Source organism: Clavelina lepadiformis, chromosome 2, assembly GCF_947623445.1.
Source record: "Clavelina lepadiformis chromosome 2, kaClaLepa1.1, whole genome shotgun sequence".
Taxonomy (NCBI): Eukaryota; Metazoa; Chordata; class Ascidiacea; order Aplousobranchia; family Clavelinidae; genus Clavelina; species Clavelina lepadiformis.
Window position 1 is genome coordinate 15,250,427 of NC_135241.1, and position 21,712 is coordinate 15,272,138.

Below are 21,712 nucleotides of genomic sequence, written 5' to 3' on the forward strand. Positions count from 1 at the left end.
TGGCCGTGTCTAGTAGGCTATACACAACACATTATTACTTCCGAATTACGTCCTTTGTACTATGGCGCTCAACACGTTAGTTCTGATATTGTTGCGTCGAGTATAAACAATCTACTGAATGCAACTCTTTTCTGTGCTCTGAAAGCAGTAACCGTTTCGTTTAGAATCAATATGAATATTCAAGACATTGACAGTTTGGCTTTGGTACTGTGATGCTCAACTTGGCTATCAGGGGTTAATAAAAGCGCTATCAATGGAGTCAGACTAGCGAACAATCGATCAAGCAAATATTAATAAAAATCAACCCTAACATCACGCCCAATTAACACACTGGTGATCTCAAGAGCAGTACCATAACCCATTTTGAGACGTTCACAACCGACGACAGCACAGAAGACGAAAGTAGTTTTGCGTGAACTTCTTACCCCTCAGAAACAATCCAGCTCTATGACGAACGAAATCGTTCATTCAAAGACAAAATCCGAGGTCGCTAAAAAACCGGACAATTCCACCCACACCTCAGTGTGGTCAGGAGCAAATAGACGCGCGACCGGGGATATCCCTACATCCTTTCCTAGATGGAAACGTTTCTCCAGCCTCTGACCATTCTGGCTCTGATCACGAAGAAGCAGTGAAGCCATTGAACTCATCAGTGACGGAATGCAATGATTCCCGTGCCAACGACGAGGAAGACGACAGTGTTGGAATTTCCCGAGACAACTCAGACGGACAGGAACGCCATACTTCCAAAATTGTAAGTTTTCGTTCAAAATATTACAATTCTACCCCTCGAAATAGTGCACCTAAAGAAGTTTTACAACCCGGTGTTAAGCTCTTATCTCCATTTCCTAAGGACGATATTCATAGAACAGCCGAAGCTAATTTCTCTTGCTATAATGGGACCCGTAATGAGGAGTAGGCTACATTCTGTCCTTACTACCCTGCCTAATTCAGGAACAGCTAACATTGCTGATTTTCTAGATAATCCCCCACTTATTTACGGCGTTTAAAAAAAGAGGTTACTTAGCGCTTATGCCACATCACCCTCTGCCAACTTTAATGGTTGTGTTGATGTCACATCATCTTCGTCAGAACGTCCCAGCATAATTTTACGGAGAATACGTTCCCAGTTAGATAAAGCTATTCCCGAAATTTAAGTTAGGCAGCTTTTTATCGCCAGCTACCACGATAGATTGCCAATGCTATCGCGGTTTTGCCTCATTTATCGATAAATGAACAGGCAAAAATGGACGACCTTTTTTCGAAAGTTACAGTCTTATTTAGGACTCATCAACTATTACCGCACTAATGTCCCAAAGCTGGCCGAAGCGGCGACGCCCTTGACTTACTTTTTACGAAACGCTTACAACAGCGGAGCAAAATTCCATGGACACCTGAAGCGGAAAAGGCTTTCCACGATTCCAAACGCTTGTTGGCAGATGCTGTCATGTTGGCTTACGGGTTTACCCCTTGAAAACACAACTATGGCAATTTACGCCGATGTCAGTGATGATGCTGCAGCGGCGTGTCAACATCAGAAAGTTGGTGATAAATTACAGGTACTTGGATTTTTCTCTCGTAGATTTAATTACCGTGAATGTAAAATGTGCATTATGGATAAAGAACTACTGAGCCTTGTGTTAGCATTAAAATATTTTCGAAACTAGATTTCGGTTGATAAATTACTCTTGCACACCGACAATAAAGCTGCTGCCCGAGCAATTTTGAATAACCATGACACCACGAATACGAAGCGCACACGCAATTTTGCATCCATTTCGCAGTGGGTCGATGAGATTCACACGGTATCTGGCGACGACAATGTGTGCCCTGATGCTTTATCGAGAGATCACTTAAACCTTGTTTCGCCCTCGAATCATTTCCCGAAACCGATTGACTATGCTAAAATAGCCGCAGCACAACGAACTGATACTGACATTCAAGCCTTTTTGTTTGTTCCGGAAAAAAGCTCACTGCAAATTGAAGAACTTCCCATTTCCCGGGATGGGATATTGTACTGCGATGTGAGCCAAGGCGTCACACATCCAATCATCCCAGCCACTTTTCGTAAACGAACTTTTGATATGTATCACTCCCTTTGTCATGTTGGTATTGTAGCTACTGAGTCATGGCAATCAGTATGGTATACCGCAAAGTTTCACGGTCACGACCAACTTCGTCACCTGTTAACTTCCACAGAAATCCACAAGTTTCGAGTATTTTTTTTCAATTTTATAGATCACTTCAAACAATCTTAAACAAAGGATATAGCCTATTCATGACGAGGACAAACTCACACGTGATCAGAGTTTTTTGCAGGTTGCAAAGACGTATAGCGTCACAATGAAAGGCGTGATAACGGGCAAGACGGAACTTACAGTAAAAGTACAGAAAAGCCTTCACAATTGTGGGTCAATTATAGTAGAGCCGTTTTTGCGCTGGCCCAAGTCATCTGACCAGGTTGGCATACTGTTTGGCCCAGCGCGTGTAATCATGCTTTTTGTGTATCGTTTCGGCCAACATCATGACACATATAGTTACAGAGTGAGTTATTTGAAATGGCAAATAAATGATCAATTTATGCTGGGCAAGCACACATTCATATCAGCACATATAAGACACAAACTTTGCTGGGCTGAACTTCCGAAATATATCTATGCGCTTCAAAAAAGCTTACATGATAAGTGAAACAAAATAGGCAAAAATGAGAAAGTTGCTCTTACATGTATTAGCAAGTGAATGGTTTTATGTAGTTGAGGAAGCCTGACAGGAAGCAACGAACGTGCAATGATAAGTTAAATAGCACAGTAGATGATTAAAACCGCGGGTGCAAAATGATTTAAGAGAACAATTGGACGAGTGACAAATTGAACAGCTTGTTTTCAAATTGTAACACTTATGAGCGCAGCTTGCACGTATAGTCTAAAACGGCAGCTAGGTAGAAGAAGAATGATTATTTTTTTATTATCTTCTCCTGATGATCAGCAACTCTCATCAGTTTGCTCCCTTTGACATCACCATGTGATGTAGACCAGGAAAAGTCAAATCCTCCGATCGTTAACTGACAATCTTTAGAAAATCGATGATTTCATCTTCCACTTCTGGATCCAATTCTTTATTATTAACATTATTCTTCTTGCAAAAGTTGAAAATCCCTACTTTTCTGCTTGACTATTACAGTTAACCCTATCGAAATAAGCATCACGAGAAGATGTAGGTCGGTCATCCACAAAATCGTTGTTGCTACAGCGGTGACTGCAACGAAGTAAGAATAAGAGAAAAACGTAAGTTGTTGAAGCCAAAAATTTGAAGATCCTCACTTCCGGAAAAGTAACAAATGATTTGAGTTTCATTATGGTTGTGGAAACGCTGCAAGTTATACTGTAAGCTAAAATGCAAAAAATCTTCTGAGTAAAAAGCAAACCTACCAGCTGCTACACGCGTAGGCCGATGCTGCATTATTCAGTTCTTCCAGCGACAAGTCGCATGCACCAGCAAGCTCAAGCGTAGTTGCAGCAACACACGCACGACAGGTGGCTAATGACTGGAGCCCTTCTGATACGAATACCTGAAATTATATGACGGTTACGCAAAACAAAGTCCTGTCCATACACACAAACCAAAAGATGTAATGAAAAACTTGAGTCAGCTGGTGCGTATTGTATTAAAACAGAAATATATTTCTTCCACAATTGGGCATCTACAGGCTTGATGCTGGAGTATGCGTAGAACCATTCTTCATGGTGTATCATTTTAGAATCGTTCCACACATGGTCGAGATCGAAGATGCCCAACAGTGAGCGATATATACTGCTGTTTCAATATACAGTACGCGAGCAGACTATGGTTTCACTTTACATCTGTGCAAGTAAAAGGATGCTGACCCAGTGATTGCCAGTTTTTAACCGACCGCTGTGAAGTTAAAATTTATTCAATACATGCTATAAAGGTAGACTATGCTTATGCATAAGATCCATCGATTTTTGTATAATAGTTTATTTCATACTTAAAAAGCTATGTGAAAAATTCTGTGCTGCTAACAATGCTAATATGCAGTAAATTCAAAAGCGTACCTGCTCTATAAGATCAGCACATTGAACAAGCGGTTGGTGGTTATGGTCACAAGTAATATTTGGTGTGCTTACCGATCTGTGCAAAATAATATTATCAAAAATGCAATAAGAGAGTTTTGTTAAATATTAAGCAAAACCCTTAACCGCTTAACCGATTGTTCACACTAACCTGTTGTTCAAGGAAACCGATTGTGCATGTTGATCTGGCTCAGGAACAGTTATACCAGACAAATCTACTAAGGGCGTGGACATTCGTTTATGATTGTTTTGCGGAGATTGAAAGTTAGGTACTACAAGGCCATCATCTGTTTGATTTAAACAGGAAGTTGAAGTGCGCTTGTTGGATGGAAGCGGAGGAGCTGGTAAAATTCTTCGGGCTGTCGAGCGTTTCTGACCAGGACGTGAGAATGCCGAACCGGCTTGTAGACTGCTCACAGCGTTGATGTCACCTACGGTCGACTCCAATAAAGGTTCATGAAAACCACTTTCATGGTTTTTAGTCCTAAAATCTGACCTGTAGTCTACGTCATAATAATCACTGTCGAAACTAGATGCTTCTGCTACTGTGATCGGTATGTTCGTATATCCGTCAGTCCTACTATTCCACTGGCAGCTTTCGCAAGTACACTGCATGCACGTTTGACGAGTAAGAGTAGACAGAGTGGCGTCACAGTATGTACAAGATGTGGACGGATTGTTGTAACGAGGACTTTGTTTGTCACATCTAAAAGATCGCTCTTGACATTCGCAGTCAGTTTCATCATCTTGTGTTGATGCTTGCAGCAACGGATACAGAACTGACGCCTTCTGACAAACGTAGGTGTCCTGATCTTTCCATCGATTCTTTTTTCTTGCACATCTACAAATATTAAGGTCATGCAAGTATTTGATATCGAAACGTAATTTTAAAGTGGTTGAATATTACGTTATTGGCAGAAATATTAATACTATTTGGTTGGCTACTAGTAATATAAATGCAAAAAATGGACACTTTTTCAAATTCTGTATTATACGAACTTAGTTAGATATCTGTAGTGAACTACGCAAACGACTTGTTATTCAACAATAAATCTTCCTAATATGAAATATCTGCGTTATTTCACTTACTTGTCGACAGGTTTATGATATGCAGTTTGCTGACAATAGTAACCTATTGCTTCTTGCTGAGGGTACGTTTCTTCGACAGAATCCAGCTCGTCTTCGGTGGGAAAGCTGGAAAAGCTGTAGTTGGAAGAGGAGTTGTTCAGATTTACGTTTTCTCCATTCGTGACTGCAGCACGGTTGTGCGCGCTGTGTTTGTTTTCTGGGTTCGTGGCGGTCGCTGCGTCAGTTACATTTCCTTCAGTTGATGTAGACGAACGACGCGATCTTCGGAGAGTTTCCTCATCGCTTGTGGCAGAGTCGGAGAGGTGAGCTTGGTAGGCATCAATAACAACATTGCACATGGATTTTGGCGTCAATTCATTTGTCATTGGACTGAGATTGAAATGTTAAAAAATTTAGAGAAGAATGATATGTGAATAGTTAACAATATTAACGCATATCACATTGGCGTAAGCGTCACAAAAGTTGCAAGATGACCAGTATAAGAAAGCTTAGTGAGATATTGAGGAAGTTAAACAAAGTAAAGTAATTAAATAAAGCATAAACCTGTGGGATGTGGCTAAAAACCTTCCACTGTGTCGTTTCTTGGAATTATCTTCAACTTTGAGTGGTCTTCGATTTGCCAATAAAGATGGGGAAGCGCTACTATGTCGCCTCAACATACCGAACAAACTGTGTCGCCTCTGCAATAAGCGTAAAACATGGACAAGTGAATCATCATTAAGTAATAGAAAGAAAATGTGTGTTAGCAACGAAATGCTTTTCTGTAATTGATGTTTTACTTCCGTACCCTGTGTCCGGGTTCATCATCTGCAGAAGCACTTCCTTCTTCTTCGTCCGGAGCTAGGTTTCCGGAGATGGCACGTTTAAGTTGTGGACCTGCTTCCTGCAATGCTCGCAATCCCGCCTAACAAATAACAAATGTTTCTGTGTAAACGGTTCCGGTTTTACCAAGTTGTACAAAACTCATGTGAGTGAAAAGTAAGTCGTGTAAGTTACATAAGTTATATTTGTGCGCTGCTAGCAAACCTTTAAGCTAACTACATCCTTGTGATTCACGTTGGCCAGCTTGTTTCCTTTAGCATCGGCGAGTTTCGCAGCTGCCTTGCGTTCTCGGAATTTACGGAAATAATTCTGAATGAGATAGGTGGCGTAAAACTTTCCAACTGTCACGTCGTCATCTGAAACAAAAGTTTCATTGGTTTTATCTTTATCCTGTTAATCTTATCAAACGCTGACGTCTTATACACGACAAGAAATGATTGGTTAGACTTACTTCCGGCAGGAGGAACGACCTGATCTAGTAATTTTGTAGAAGTTCTCTTCCAGATTTTTTTAATAACAACTCTGAGTTCCTCATTGGCTTGATCGATGTTTCCTGGAATTAAGAAAATATGTGAATATAGGCTACTAAATGCAATCAAGTATAAACAGCATTTTCATTTCATATACTGACAAAATGATTTCCAAACAGCCTACACTCATTGATTGAACTTTACTTTATCCGTCATCAGCCACATACATTCACAAACCTTCTGTTTTTATGTTAAGGGAAGTCCTTATGAGTGCAAAAAGTGTTGCATTAAACATGACAGTGCCATCGCTGTTAAGCGGCATGTTCATTGTCACCAATCTGCGGCAAGCCATTCGCTGCGGACATAGCTTGCCGAATCCCAACGGGGGCTGAATGCGACGAAGCATGTTGACGACGTTCAAATGCTTAAGACGGCCTCTATAAATCAATAAAACCCTTGTCAGGAACTAACAAGTTTTAACGGGTCGGAAATTTATGAGATATTATCAAAGTGTTTAGCGTTGTTTATAATAATCGATTAACTAAAAACGATAATGAAGTTGTCAACGGAAACTTCACTACCAGTCGAAAATTTCTCCATGGTAATGCTGTAACCAAGATACAATTAAGAGACACTAAAAAATTTACAAAAGAGACCACCTAATTCCGTTTAAGGATTTTATAAACGAACGTTACTGTAATTTCAATTAATCTATTCGGCTAAAAGTTAACCGGCGGCATCTGGAAAATTTTAATTCATTTTTCTAATGTAGTTTAATCGCCCTTTCAAGAACAATAAGACCACCTCCATCTTCATAAAAATGCTAATTTGCATGAAATTTATATAGAAATTTTTACAAGTTTAAATTAATGACTATACGTTCGATATTTTAAACCAGAAACAAATTTGAATCAAACAATTTGGATAAACGTCACATTTTCTATACGGCGTACAAAACCATATTCGTCACTTTTGTTTGTTATTTATATTTATGGTAATCATCTTACGTTGCCTCTGGATCCTGCTCAGCCCAAGCGGTTATAAATGCGTCTAAATGGTGTAGTCCTAATATGGACCAATCTCGAGTCAAATAGTCGAAGTTGTCCATAATGACAGCCACGAATAAGTTGATAATCTAAAAAGTATAAGTTGGTAAAACGATGTATTGCTGATGGCAATGAATTGCAATCACAAATGAGATTATCACTTACCAAAAAAGCGCAAAGCATGTAGAACGACAGGAAGTAAGCATAGGCGAAGTTACTTCCACAGTCATACTGTGGAGTCACAAAACCGGTTCCATTCAAGTCAGGTACGGTTTCACACTCCTTTCCCCAAGTTGCTGCCAACATTACATCTTGCCAAGCTTCGCCCGTAGCACATCTAACGTAATAAAACCGGTCAAGATATAAACATCACACCATACACAATGAACGCGTTTCAACCCGTGATTTTTAACGGCAAATGTCTCGCCAGGGTCCAGCTAATGTGCTGGTCTATTAAGAGAGGTATATCTTCTTTTTAAATCTAAGAGAGTGACTATCTTATTTTAAATTGAGCACGCAGTCGTTACGTTAGGTGCTAGGAGAATGGGCATGCAAAAAGTTAACTACCTAGCTTATTCAGGTTTTAGCTTAGACCTAGCTTAGTTATACTTAGATTAGAAGGAATATTTAGGTTACTACATGTAATAAAAATTTAATTTAGGTTAACAAGAAACTGCAAAAAGTAGCTTCGTATGTGAAAAATATCGAATCCAATTATTTAAGAAACGCGTCGGAGAAACTAACAAAAGCAAAATAAACCTCAGCGTTTACAATAACATCTGAGACATCAATTGTAGTGAGCACAATGCACATGGATTCCGGTCCGAACTGGAAATTTTCTAAGTTGAATTAGTTTACGCCACGCAACTATGGAGACAAATTACATGCATGGTATTGTTGGTAAGTTTATCAACAATGCTTTAATGGACGCCCAGGCCCGATCGTTTACGTTTATCTTCTTGTACCTTGAAGGACTGTCAGTAATATAGACTGAAATTCGTATTAAACAACCAAGTTTGAATCGATATTTCCAAGTTTAACGTTAACATAACATAAAGTATTCAAATTTATTGCATTATCTGTAAAATCGAAAAAAGGCTTAACCCAAAATCGCATCTAATCTAACTTAAATAACTAAAAAACTTATATTCAACAACAGCGAATGACCAATTTTTGGTGAAATAGTAATTTCCATGCATAATACTCGGTTTAAAATAAAAAGCGAATAAGAAACATTTCAGTTAATGTTAATATTAACATTTGAAATCGTCATTCTGTAATCAACAAACTGAATCCATCCCAATATTGCAAGCACAACTAAAAACTAATTATAGTGGAACTTACCTAAAGAGTAGAAGCACGGATTGGAAAAATGTTTGAAAACTGTTATTTCTATTAATTTCCGAATCATCCTTAGGCTTAATTCTGCCAAACACTTGCATCCCGATCACAGCGTAAATGAAGAATAGAAGCACAATGAGAAGAGCGACGTAAGGGAGGGCCTGTTTAAAAACCAACAGAAGTTAGGTTAACTATTGACAGTTTCAAAGATAAACTCATTTTATAAAACAAGCCCTTTGTAAGAAAATGTAGCGGACTCCCTCCAGAAAACCATACATGTGAGGGTATCGGTCCAAATAAAAGAAATTATCTTTTGTCATCGCAATGGTAGCAATAAGGGGCAATGTTTACACACAAGTATAAACATTGCAGTAAGTCAACCCACCGCTCAACAAAACGGCACCTCCTTTCTCGCAAAACTTCTTAGATTCCACAGAAAGTTGATTTTGCGCCTAACGCCATTGGAGACTTATTGTGCTCTTATTCCTCATTATTGCTATCCTTACTTTTGGTTTTGTCTGTCACACGCTCTTACCTAGTGACACAATCGTTCACACGTATACTGATTTATACTGTAGACCAGGCATGCACAACTCAAAACAGTACACGGGCCGTTTTAGGGAAAAAAAATTTTCGCGGGCCGCGTGCTAACATTGTTGTAACTAACGTGTAGCCTACTTTATATAATGTGACCGATTAACCGTCGAATAAGAGATATTATTGAGAAGATGGTTACTGTCAAGAGACGGTTGCCTCTCGCAGTACAGTATCTAGTTGTTTTTAACGCTTATCGGCGGTAAAGCATCGGATTCGTTGATTATGTAACTGTAACCGTGGAGAAAATGCCTGAATGAGCGAAATCACGGAATATCTCGTGGGCCGCACGAAAAGGTTTCGCGGGCCGCATGCGGCCCGCGGGCCGTATGTTGTGCATGCCTGCTGTAGACTAATATTCAAAATCAACCGTCTATTAACAATTCATTTTAACCTATATGCTCTGATGACAAACGTTTGAAACAAGTTAGCCTTTCAATACAATGTTTATACCTGCTCTTGCTACCACTAGCTATGTGAAATGCAACTAAGTCTACCAGAATTAGATTTCTTATAAGTTATAATTTACATTTTTTCCTTCAAATACGACGTGCATAAAAAAGATTTTGCTCAAAGATTTTACAGCTACTTTGATTTTTGTCATTCACATATAACTGAAAACGGTCAGTTCGGCCCTTGCTCACTCACCTAAGGGTGATGGCAAACATATGTTAAAATAAATAAGAAATTCTGCATGAAGCTATTACGGTATAATTATTGTGTAAAACTTCAAAAACTAAAGGTTTGAAGCCCCAGTCCAAAGTTTCTCATAAAAAATAAGTGTAACGAAGTCCTCTGCAAAAAGACGTAGAAAAATTTATAACAAACATATCTCATACCTGAAAAGATTTCAAGAAAGTCCACAAGAGTGTTCGTATACCTTCACCCCTGCTGAGTAATTTTACCAAACGCATAACTCGAAAGAGTCGAAAGAAGTTCATGCTGAATGCTTTCGCGTCGCCCTAAATGTAGAACCTTTTTAAGCCAGTTATAAACCTGAGAGTAGAGTTGTCATAATGGACAAAAGAACAAAAATAAAAATTACCGATGGACAAAATCAACATGTATTACGGTTACAATTATTATTAATTTTAACGGTAATTCCAAAAAATGCAAATGCATCTATTCGTCATGTACGTGCAACAACAATGCAAAGAATTTTGAAATGAAAATCAGCGGAAGTCATAACAGCAGATTAGTTAAAAAATAATTAATTAGTGTTTAGGTAACAGATTAGAAAAAGATGCAATACGCTAAAGCACTTGGATGAAAGTTTAGAAATCGTAATGAAGTAAAATAACCTATGAGTACGGTTTAGTTCCGAAATGGATTTAATGTTTCTTTAGCAATGTATCCCATTACAAAATAGAGCGATTTTGCGTGAAAAATTTGGTGTTCATAAAGGCATTTGCGAAATAAGCAAATGTCGGAAAAACATTAGTGCGATGTTAAAGTGTGTGATTTTAGTTGCCAACCACATATCACGCTATTTGATAATGACGATGTCAGACCAACTTACAGAGCTTCTTGTTTTGGCTGCAGTGACGTCAATGATACTACCAACTACGATGATTGCGTCAAAGATGTTCCAAGGGTCGGTAAAGTAATGCTAACGTAGAAAAGAGAAACTATGAAAGCATGCAGATAAATAAAATATGGTACAACATACTGGAAGCGTATAATATCTAGCAAACTACAGTATTATATAAACTTTGGCTATCTCGATCAGGATTTGAAGCAAAGTTTTTCCTTGCGTAGCGCCAGTTTTGTTCATTTCGGGAATTAAAAAATAATCACACATTTAAAAATTTGCATCGAATGTTCTGGCAAAAAATCTGGTTCCTAAAAAGAAGACAGTTTCATTCAGAGCAAAACATTGTTGAGAGAAAAATGTTAACCACACTGCCTATCACTATACTAAGACAAAAAATCCACAAATCGTGTATGTAGCCCTGTAGATAAAAGCATCTTGAACGTTGGTACTCAAACCTTCTGGTATCGTTACCCCCGCAATGGTGCGATAGTGTGCTATTACCCCTATTCTATTCCGATTCAGTTACTGTATGTAAAGCTAACGAAAGAAAACATTTTGGAACACTTCAATTGTTTAATGGAAAAAACAATTAATTAATAATGATTAACGAAAATTAATAATTGTCAAACAAATCTTGGCGGTGTAACTTGCTTAGAAATTACAGCAGATATTGGCTTCATTTCTTCTGTATTATACAACTGTTTTTTATTGTTATTGATAAGTTTACTGAATTTCTCTCCATAAAATTATTACCCTAAGCAAGGGTCTTGTTACCTCCAGAAACGGCTTTATTACTCCAACTAAGGGGATTAATAGTCCTACCACCAGTTTGAGAACCATTGATTTTGAAGGTATTTGTGTAATGTATTTACCTAATAGATATTGGACAGTGCAGACCAGCTACGTTCAACCAGGGGCCAGTTGAAGGTTTTGTGCGGCCTTATTAAAAGTTTTCATTGTTATGTATGCGCAGTATAACGACAACTACGTATAGTCTTAATTTTGAAAAGCAGCAAAGAGTTGCCCAGATAACTCTGGACGATGAGAAGTGACCAAAATAGAACGATTTTATTTCAGAACGAAGCACCCACTATAGCTTTGTTAAGATGTATTGGTATACATATTGCATATGTATTTATGCATACAATGTCAATGTTTATAACAAGTTATTTCATTTGCGGCCTTCATAAAATGATGTTATTTTTCGCCCAGAACGGCATTTTGATTGAACATATACCAGATGTAAACATCAAACTAAAACATAATTTTAACAGGCTAATTTTATCCCTTGAATTGGGGCAAATTATACACTTATTAATATCCTATAAAACGGTAGTAAACAAACACTAAAAATATTTTATGAAGACTTACCGTTGGTTTGAAGGCAATTAGTTTAAATATCATTTCTAACGTAAAGACGGCTGTGAAAACCAGGTTCATGTAGTTAAGAATTGTAGTCAAATCCTGAGACTGCTGATAGTGCTGCAAGGCAAACAAAAACCGCCTTTACAATTGAATGCTTTAAAAAGTTAAATCGCAAATGTTAAATTCAAACTGCCACTTGCCTGGATAGCGAGGCAAACCGTATTGACAAATATTAAGCCCGAAATGAAGTACTCAAAGTACGATGAAGTGACAATAAACCAAGCCTTATGCTGCCAAGGATTTTTCGGAATATAGCGTCGTACTGGTTTCGCCTTCAATGCATATTCGACACATTGCCTCTTTGGTAGAGAAAAAAAAACAGTTTAAAATATTATTTTCACGCAAAAATTTGGCTAAGATGTATCCTCGGTACTATCTATCATACTGTACACAAAGTAAGCCTCGAATCAGAAATGTCCATACTTTGGAAACTTTTGAAAACTTACTATTTCTGCTACATTTCCCGTGCAACATGCGAAAAAAATTAAATAGCAAAAAAAGAGTTTGCAAACTGCCTCAAAAGCACCGAAGATTTTGAGCAATTTCCCAAAAATCTAGGAATTCCCGTACAACGATACAAGCTCAGTTCTTTAGATAATCTGGAAATTAATTAAGTTTAATCAAGTCATTGCTGCTCAAATTGAACATTCTTATGCGCAATAGGTTCTTTCTACATTACTTAGAAATCAAATAAAATTGAAAGAGATTGATTTTCAACCAATGATCAACCCTACAAAAGCGCAACACTACAAATAGCACAGTTGTAATATCCAATGATTCTATTGTTGTTGTGTTGCCAACACAATCATTATACCGGGATAATTTGTTTAGCAAACGTTTTCGCATCTGGCAAAAAAACATCAGAAACAAAAAGTTTTCAAAAATGTCCAGATCATGGATACCCCTAACCCGGATACATAAATTGCCGCAAACTACACCAGCAAGTTTATAATATTCCGAAGTTTACATTGACATTTCCTAAGACACAAAAGCATATGTACCTTTGACAGGGTATAATACTTTACCTGATTTTTATCAAGTTCGCAGTTCTTGTAATCTTTTTCTCCTTGCTCTTGAAATGTAACGATGACGAAACCGACGAAAATATTCATCATGAAAAAAGCGATCACGATGATGTAGACGACGTAAAAAAGTGCAACAGCCGGCCGGGAACCATAGACTGGACCACGACCCTCTTTCCATGAGTCAATTGACTTGTATAAAAGCCTGAAAGCATTACAAGGAGGTACTTGTAAGAATGCTCTAAATTGCATGCTTCTGAATGCTTGGGATTGAAAATAATAAGTTAGATTCACATAACATTCCGGAAATACCAGCTAATCGCTCACCCGGGCCAACCCTCAAATGTCTGCACGACAAACAAGGCGAGCATGGCGTTCATAACGTTGTCAAAGTGAAAATCGTTGTTTATCCACAGACGTTCACCATTTTCAGCACCTTCCGGATGTTTATCGTCACCCACCGTAGGCCATATTACGTATATACCGCTGATAACAAAACACATAGCATTTATAGAATCAATTCATACACCTTTTATGTCAGCAAAGAGAGATTGCATAAATAGATTTTCTTACTGGCATTCTTCCTCGGTTAATACCCTACCATCCGTACAAGAGTAAAACCTTCCTTTAAACAGCTGCACACCAATGCAGGCAAACATGAACTGAAGTAAGGTGGTGATGACGATGATGTTGCCAATAGTACCTGTATTGTAGTTGCTTTATTTACATAGTTATATTGTAGCCTACAGTGACTAAACCTCAGCGGTTGATCATACTTGTGGCGTGGTATACTATAGCTATTATCGCTATAATATCGTCTTTGTCAACTCTTTTCTGACATATAATATAACGTTGTATTTATTTTGTATTTAAACTTACTAATGGCAACAATAACGCATTGAACGACGTGTTTCAAGCCTTTCGCTCGATTGATAGCACGAAGCGGTCTCAAAACGCGAAGAACACGAAGTATCTTGATCACCGAAATGGTCTCCGAACTGACAACAAAGAATTATCTAAAATGAATTCCGGTAATATTCCAATATTGGTGGTGCAAGGCATAGCTTATAGAAAATCACGTTGCTATCTAAGAAGCTTCACGTTTCAAGATATTTTATGTAACTCACAAATCATAACTTACTTTCCAAAGATGCTGATTATTGAAACGATAACTACAAGTAAATCAAGAAGATTGAAATAGTTGCGGCAAAATGATCCTTTATGTAGAACCACTCCGTAAGCAATCATCTTTATGACGATTTCGGCAGCAAATATTCCAGTAAAAACGTAATCAAAATGCCTATTATGAAATCAATGACGTGAGGTCAATACGAGCCTAATTGTATTTCAAAAGTTTCTTCTTTTATATGCAAAACAACATTTTTCCTTAATTACGTTTAGATAAGAATACTGTATAATGTTATCTCATTAGCTGTGCATCAGCGGTTTGAAGATGTCTTTACATAGCACTATCTTTACTTTAATAATTTTTGTAAAAGTAGTGTGAACAATAAACAGTAGCAAGCTTGGTATAGGCTATATAGATAACCCTCAAAAATGAAATTCTTACTCGAGAATAAAATTTAAGTAAGAGTCAGGATTGATTGGATCTTCGCAGGCAAGTGAAATACTACTGAGCATAATGCAGACAAAAATTCCGTTGTTGAAAACACTGTTGTTGGCAATAAAATAGCACCACTTTCGAATTCTAAAAAAATATTAAAAAGAAGAAACTTTTAAAGTTTTTTCATAAAAATCCAAATTTCGGTCGTTACACCAGAGTGTGTATCATCAGGATTTATTAATGGGTGTTTTAAAATCTGTAAAAAAGTAGAGCAAATCTATTTTTAAAAAATGACACAATCTCACGGATTAGTTGTTGTGAAGATAAAAAATGACGTTGCTTGCGGCATAGGAGTCGCTTTTTCATGAAGATGAAGCTCCGACAAACGTCGAGGCCTCGGACCAATTGGAACTTCGGGCTCTGATTCAGAATCGCTCTGATCCGGAAGATGTCGATCCGAATTAGTTTCAGATGCTTCAGTTACCTCGATTCTTACAAAACAAGAAACATATCCTTGTAATTTAATTTAAACATATTACATACGACACAAAATTTTCGATAGTCTACATGCATATAATAGAATAAATCCTATTGATATCGTTTACTTATAATATACCTGACTTCCGGCTTTATGTGTTCAAGAGAGAGGCTTCTTAGTTGCTGGAGTGGAATGTCGTTGTTAGATGCAGCAATATCATCTGTAAAGACTCCGTCGGTTGTCTCTTGCACGCCACTATTATCAATGCTGATTGTCTCTTTCTTTTTAAATAGTTTTCTACAAAAAATTACAAACAGTGCAGTTTTTAAAATGTTCAATGTCCCATACTACATATTTTTAGCCTTTACCACGTTTGTAACGATGGCTGTTTTGAATGATAATTATTTACAGTTGAACTGATTTTAGTATCAAATGGAATAATGAATTTGGGTGATATAACATGAAAAGTATGAATCTAATAAAAAACCGTAGCTTTTTCCTTTTTTGAAGTTGTGAAGGTTGTATTTTATCAAAGACTATACATAAAAGGACATGAAGAAATTAATTTATCGGTGACATTCCGACTGTATACAGTATATCAAAACTGTTGCTTTCCAAACCTAAGCTTCTTTAGTCTTAGTGTTTTCTTTCTCTTTTTTTCTTCTTCTTTTTCTTTTTGAGCAATATTCAAACTCTCAGCATCCGCAAGATTGTCAACAGCGATGGCCAAGAAGACATTTAGAAGTATATAATTTCCACAAACAAAGAGTGTGATAAAATAAATAGATACCAACAGACCCCAACTATTTGCCCCACCGTAAGCGTCAATTCCATCATACATCACAACATTCCAATCTTCTCCCGTGAGAATCTAAAAATAATTACAGAACATTGAGAATTTTATGCGACAAAACACTTCAAATTTGTTTTTTCAAGTTAAACTTTGAGTTCAAGCTCAAGCTTGTTTTTTTAACCTGGAACACAGTTAGGAGGGCCTGTAGAAAGGTGTCGAAGTTGGATCGAATAACTCTCTTTTCTTTATTTGTTTGAAATCGACCTCCAAAAAGCTGCATCCCCAGTAATGAACAGATAACAATAAAAAGAAACAGCAAAAGAAGAAGTCCCGCGATTGAACGAATCGAGTTTAGCAGAGAAGCGACCAAATTGCTCAAAGAGTTCCAGTATCTGTGGAAACAAACTTTGTTCAAAGTACATAAATTCTCACGTATCAGGGAGATAGTGTGAAGAAATGTCTTTGTAAGCAATTAGTCCCAGACTTAAAAACTTTCTAAATTACCATAAATACAACATCTACAAGGCAATGCATACCTGGTCATCTTGAATATTCGAAGGAGTCTGACACATCTTAACACCGAGATACCAAGAGGTTCCATTACCTTCGATGTAAAAAATGTCATGCAATACGCTACATAAGTCTCAAAAGAAAATTATAACATAAGTATAAAATTTAAATTTGTGATTAAGTTCACAAGAATTATTTCACTAGCAACAAGGAATAAATCCTATGGTCTCTATATTCTTTGAATACGCTAAGCGAAAATGTAAAGAAGGACGCAGTATAAAGTTTGATTACGTGATCGCAGCTGCTAAGCTTGATCATGTTCTTTCACACTATCACCCAGTGACACCCAATACATTTAAGAACAACAAAATCCTTAAAATGCCGCCAATGCAACAAGCAGTTGAATTAAGAATATTGTATTTCGAAACGGCATGACAGTAAAACGGTAGCTTTGCATTTTATTTTTGTCACAATGACGCACAATGGTAATTTGATTTAAACCAGAAGCTATAAACGAATGTGAAAGCATACCTTCCTCGAGCTAGCAGGATCATAGAGTTTACAAGATCGTTCAGCTGAACTTAACAACAAAACTTTAAATACTGAAGCAGCGCTGCCACAATTTCACTACCAAAATTTCAAGTTTGTTACTGCAGAAGGCATGTGAGCTATTGGCCAACCTTCACAAAGCTGATAAGTTAGCATCACATATTTTTTGCAAGGAACGATCCGTTTACCATGTCTATAGGCCATAGGGTAAACATATGGTGGTTTCATCCCTGCTGAAGTTTGACAATTTTTTGTTCATCAAGTGCAAAACAGAAATCTCAGGCCACCACAAACTTAACTTCAATTAAATTGCCAAATTATTATTTTCTGGAAGATTTAGGAATCGAACGACTTTGTGATTTGATCGACTATATTCTCTCCAGGGAAACCAGATGTGCCTTATATAATCTCTCAATTGTATGGAACTCAACTTACCTTAGCTCCAGTTAAAACAAGTTCGACGATTCCTCCACACACGACAAAGCAATCGAATCGATTAAAGAGAGATACGAAATAAACCTGCACCCCAAGTGCATACATCTTCAACAACATTTCTAGAGTGAAGATGCCCAACAGAATTTTGTTCGACAGTTCTACGACACAAATTCAACTACATAATAAATTGTGTCGTTACAAGGTAAACCGATGTGGTTTCCGGGCATTTATCTACACAGAAATCTGCCGATTAAATAGCGTCAATTCGAACAGTACCTTGCACTTTAGTTAACCAATCCGGCTGCAAATAGTGCTCAGTTGCCAATGAAAGCGTGTTCAAAAAAACTAGCACAATCACCAGCCAATAAAAGGCTTGGGATTTTACTATTAGGCGGCAACGGCGACGAGATTTGCGATTCCAGCGCTTCCATCTTTTACTAATTTTAAAATAAAACTTAACAGAGTTAGAAAATGAATAAATGTAAGATATGTTTACTATGAAATTGATTTATCAAATAAACAACGTAGAAACGGTTTAGAAAATAAATGACATAACACATTTAATAAACAGACATTGCTTTAAAAACGGTATGAGCGGGTATCCCACCTGTAGCATGTCTTGCAAAGCTTCTTTCTATGGATACATGATGACAACCGATTTATGGTAAATTGATAATGGCGTCGTGAAATGCGTTGAGTGACAACCAAATAAAAGTGCAATGACAAAAAACATACAAAAGCGGTTACCGGTAACTGCTATAACGTTTGAAATCCCGATCAGCCAAATACAACAAGCATGCATGTTTCAAAACCTTATCAAACACTTTGATTAACTCAAAAGTTACTGTGAAAGCTATTCCATGACGTTTATGCAAGAGCAAGCTCCAAGCAATATGCAACAGAAGTAGTCTAGTACCGTTGTTGTTGCCACCAATTTTCGTCGGCCTGGGCAGCAGTATCTTCGCTCCTGGCATCTTCATACCCGTCGGAGTGGTCTAAATACAGGGAATATTTGCTTAAATTAGATATTGCCCGATGTACTGCATAAGGCTTCCGTGATTGAGCATTATTATTGGCTATAACTAAAAAAGCTATCAATGATATCAACATACACGAGCATAAAACTCGAGTATTAAGTCACCTATACCATCACCCACTAGCGGTGGTGTGATGCGACGGTGAAGCTCATCATTCAAATATAAGGCAGAATTATACTACTATACATGTCAAGGAATTCAATATTATATAATGCGCGGTTAAACGATGAAGTATAAAAAGGATAAAAGAGAATTTTGCAACCAGAGTTCGACCAGACAACGGAAATTAGGTGGTTAAGTATAACGGACAAGCGGTGTGGGAAATACGAAAGCTGCTCAAGGTATTACTGCTATTTCGAACTGGTGACGCGTCCCGTTACTGCATTGTAATTGATCTGACGTCATCAGAGCAGACATGAAACATTTCATCAAGTTTTGTGGCAGGCGGAGGGCATAGTATTACAAAGGGACGAAGTATACTATTGCCAATTACGGTAAGGTAGAAGAGAAAATATAACGTCGGTTTTTCAGCCGTCCCGCGAGGGAAAAATTAGCCAAACAAGTTTTCTAACTGCACGCTTGCTTCAGTTTTAAACGATGTTGCGAAGTTTTTCTGCAGCACGCAATGCAACATTTCGCTCACTAATAACACTCGTTTGGTCGTTCAACCGATATTGTCCACCACGGATAGTGTATACCAGGGCTTCCCAAACTGGGGGTCGCGACCCCGCAAGGGGTCGCGTAACGAACTTCAGGGGTCGCAGAGCGTATACCAATTTTACACGAAGTACAAAATACAATCAAAACAAAATATACTTCCAGCCTAATAAACATAGAAACCGCCTTGAGACCAGCATTAACAGATATTGAGCCACGGCTGGACTTGCTTTGTAGCAGAAAGCAGTCGGACCAATCACACTGAATAAATGTGTGTGCTTTTTTGTTTGCAGTAGCCTACATATGTGTAAAGTAGTAAGTAGGCTTTGAGTACTGGTGGCTTGAATTCAGTCTTTGCATCTCAATAAATGTCACTAATGACTAATGTATATTTTGCACTGCTTATCAATTTAAACGTGAAGGGTCGCGGAAAACTTCAGAAGTTTGAAAGGGGTCGCGAGCAAAAAAGTTTGGGAAGCCCTGGTGTATACAGATGATAGGCTGATATTGATAATTCCGCAGAAGATCTATAGGTTTTCAATCAGTTTCAAAAAACGCAAAAAGTGCACTCTTCAAGGACAATGCACGATACCCAGTTCCATCTGTATAGTGAAGAGTCTGCTACAAGTTGTTTTCAAAAGCTAATTTACACCGCCAAATAATTGTTAATTAATTAATAAAAATAGTTGTTAATTTTTCTTTAAACCATCAGTTATTCTGCCGACGAAAAGCACCGCAGAGCAAAAATTTTTATCATCAACTTTGCGGGTATTAAGTGGTATTGTACACAAGAAATCACCCAGTCTGAAGACAGCAGATATCAAAAGAGGAAAAGTATTTACGGTTCTCTGCTATCTCATCTTCATCGTTATCCGGATCAATATCCTCTGCTTGCGAGATCCAATCCATATATCCTCTCACGTCCTCATCCAATTGTTGTTTTTCACGGAGTTTCTGAAATTCCCCACGAGCGTTAGCCTTTTCTCTTTCTTTTGAAAATTCCCTGTCAGTTAGATTAGAAAATTAAAATTTAAACGCAGAAATAAATACCACTGTTTTTTTTGTTTAGCGGATACAGAGTTATAAGTCGGGCGGGGCTTTTCTGGTCGGGTTCGCCTTTTAGCCTTTTTTAAACGAATGTGCATGGCGCGCTGAGTGCTAAAAACTTAATGACGGTATCAAAAGATGACTTTGATTCATTCAGTAAAGTTGATTTTCGGGCATATTTCAAGGCTTCAAATGAATTTTTGGCTTCGGGTCTGTTTGGAAGCATAAGACCCATCTGTGGATAGCTTATACTTTGGCAACGTTACGAGAAAAGTTACTATAAACTATATCTCACCCGCTCAAGACACCAAGAATAAGATTCATGACAAAGAAGGAACCAATGATTATAAGAGACACAAAATAAATCCAGGGCAAGCTGCTCCCTACAGCGTCGTTTACCTAACGACAAAGATTAGGAGAATTATCTCACTCTATTATACTTGCTAAAATTGCTCCAAATATTAGTATCGCACAAAAATAAAACAGCACAGTATTTTTATGAGAGTCGGTATATAAGAATTAAAGAAGGTTAATATAAAATTTCATTCTCGAAGCTTCCGATCGCTGCTATTGCTGATGCCACGCAGTATATCACCATATCAAAGTTAAAGTGTCGAAAGACAGATGCGAGCTACTACTCCCGTTAGGATGTCGAGAATAGCCGCATTTGAGTTAATTAAAAAGATTGACATCCTCGTAAAATAGCTGAAACATTATAATAAACGAGTAAAAGGTTTCTTGACTCACATCGTAAAGCACATCAGTCCATCCTTCCATAGTTATACACTGGAAGACGGTTATGACCGAAAAATAAAATGTGTCAAAGTTTATAATGCCTTTGGACGGGCCTTTCCAACCGCCAGCGCAGTAATAGCCTTCAGCACACTGCCTCCCATTTTCTCCTAGCATGGCACATGGTGCCGGGTCGTCCTCTCTTTCCCCTTCAAAGTATGTTCAAAGTGTTGAAACAATCTCGACGATATGCCGATCATCGCACGGAAAATTATAAATTCAAATGTAATAGCTTGTATTAGAGATGCGCCGACCACGAGCCCGAACATCACCAATTTTATGTGTATTCATGAGCCCGAGCTTCACTCCCAGATTTATGCGAACGCTAACTGTTTGTGTAAATAAACAAGAAGTATATTGTTGGCAGAGAATTCGTTTCAAAGTAACTTGAAGATTTATATTGCTCTGCAAGATTT

General features: G+C 37.7%; 2 protein-coding genes across 5 annotated transcripts in view; one reads left to right on the forward strand and one right to left on the reverse strand.

Moving 5' to 3' along the window:
- The first annotated feature begins 61 nt into the window (after window positions 1–61).
- On the forward strand, window positions 62–1,540 carry LOC143444910 (uncharacterized). The gene is made up of 3 exons (XM_076943702.1): window positions 62–75; window positions 475–754; window positions 1,285–1,540. Exons 1-3 carry the CDS (start codon window positions 62–64, stop codon window positions 1,342–1,344), a joined length of 354 nt encoding a protein of 117 aa, XP_076799817.1. The 3' UTR covers window positions 1,345–1,540.
- Window positions 1,541–2,217: 677 nt separating this feature from the next.
- LOC143445758 (voltage-dependent L-type calcium channel subunit alpha-1D-like) overlaps window positions 2,218–21,712 on the reverse strand; it is a 37,398-nt gene continuing 17,903 nt past the window's right edge. For 3 of the 4 annotated variants that reach the window (XM_076945065.1, XM_076945067.1, XM_076945069.1), the window contains exons 7-41: window positions 21,252–21,445; window positions 20,800–20,903; window positions 20,300–20,460; window positions 18,680–18,758; window positions 18,371–18,397; window positions 18,040–18,200; window positions 17,764–17,921; window positions 16,806–16,873; window positions 16,451–16,661; window positions 16,097–16,347; window positions 15,615–15,773; window positions 15,304–15,489; window positions 15,005–15,142; window positions 14,576–14,734; window positions 14,314–14,432; window positions 14,008–14,137; window positions 13,762–13,920; window positions 13,438–13,639; window positions 12,553–12,711; window positions 12,359–12,469; window positions 10,973–11,062; window positions 10,293–10,415; window positions 8,863–9,020; window positions 7,684–7,855; window positions 7,480–7,607; window positions 6,710–6,909; window positions 6,454–6,555; window positions 6,207–6,358; window positions 5,968–6,084; window positions 5,724–5,860; window positions 5,181–5,549; window positions 4,243–4,932; window positions 4,074–4,149; window positions 3,429–3,568; window positions 2,218–3,255 (exon numbers count right to left, since the gene is read on the reverse strand). In XM_076945065.1, coding sequence (XP_076801180.1) covers window positions 3,156–3,255; window positions 3,429–3,568; window positions 4,074–4,149; window positions 4,243–4,932; window positions 5,181–5,549; window positions 5,724–5,860; window positions 5,968–6,084; window positions 6,207–6,358; window positions 6,454–6,555; window positions 6,710–6,909; window positions 7,480–7,607; window positions 7,684–7,855; window positions 8,863–9,020; window positions 10,293–10,415; window positions 10,973–11,062; window positions 12,359–12,469; window positions 12,553–12,711; window positions 13,438–13,639; window positions 13,762–13,920; window positions 14,008–14,137; window positions 14,314–14,432; window positions 14,576–14,734; window positions 15,005–15,142; window positions 15,304–15,489; window positions 15,615–15,773; window positions 16,097–16,347; window positions 16,451–16,661; window positions 16,806–16,873; window positions 17,764–17,921; window positions 18,040–18,200; window positions 18,371–18,397; window positions 18,680–18,758; window positions 20,300–20,460; window positions 20,800–20,903; window positions 21,252–21,445 — 5,690 coding nt within the window. In that variant the 3' untranslated portion in view covers window positions 2,218–3,155. The remainder of the gene's footprint in view (window positions 3,256–3,428; window positions 3,569–4,073; window positions 4,150–4,242; window positions 4,933–5,180; window positions 5,550–5,723; window positions 5,861–5,967; window positions 6,085–6,206; window positions 6,359–6,453; window positions 6,556–6,709; window positions 6,910–7,479; window positions 7,608–7,683; window positions 7,856–8,862; window positions 9,021–10,292; window positions 10,416–10,972; window positions 11,063–12,358; window positions 12,470–12,552; window positions 12,712–13,437; window positions 13,640–13,761; window positions 13,921–14,007; window positions 14,138–14,313; window positions 14,433–14,575; window positions 14,735–15,004; window positions 15,143–15,303; window positions 15,490–15,614; window positions 15,774–16,096; window positions 16,348–16,450; window positions 16,662–16,805; window positions 16,874–17,763; window positions 17,922–18,039; window positions 18,201–18,370; window positions 18,398–18,679; window positions 18,759–20,299; window positions 20,461–20,799; window positions 20,904–21,251; window positions 21,446–21,712) is intronic. The other variant, XM_076945066.1, reaches the window with a different exon arrangement.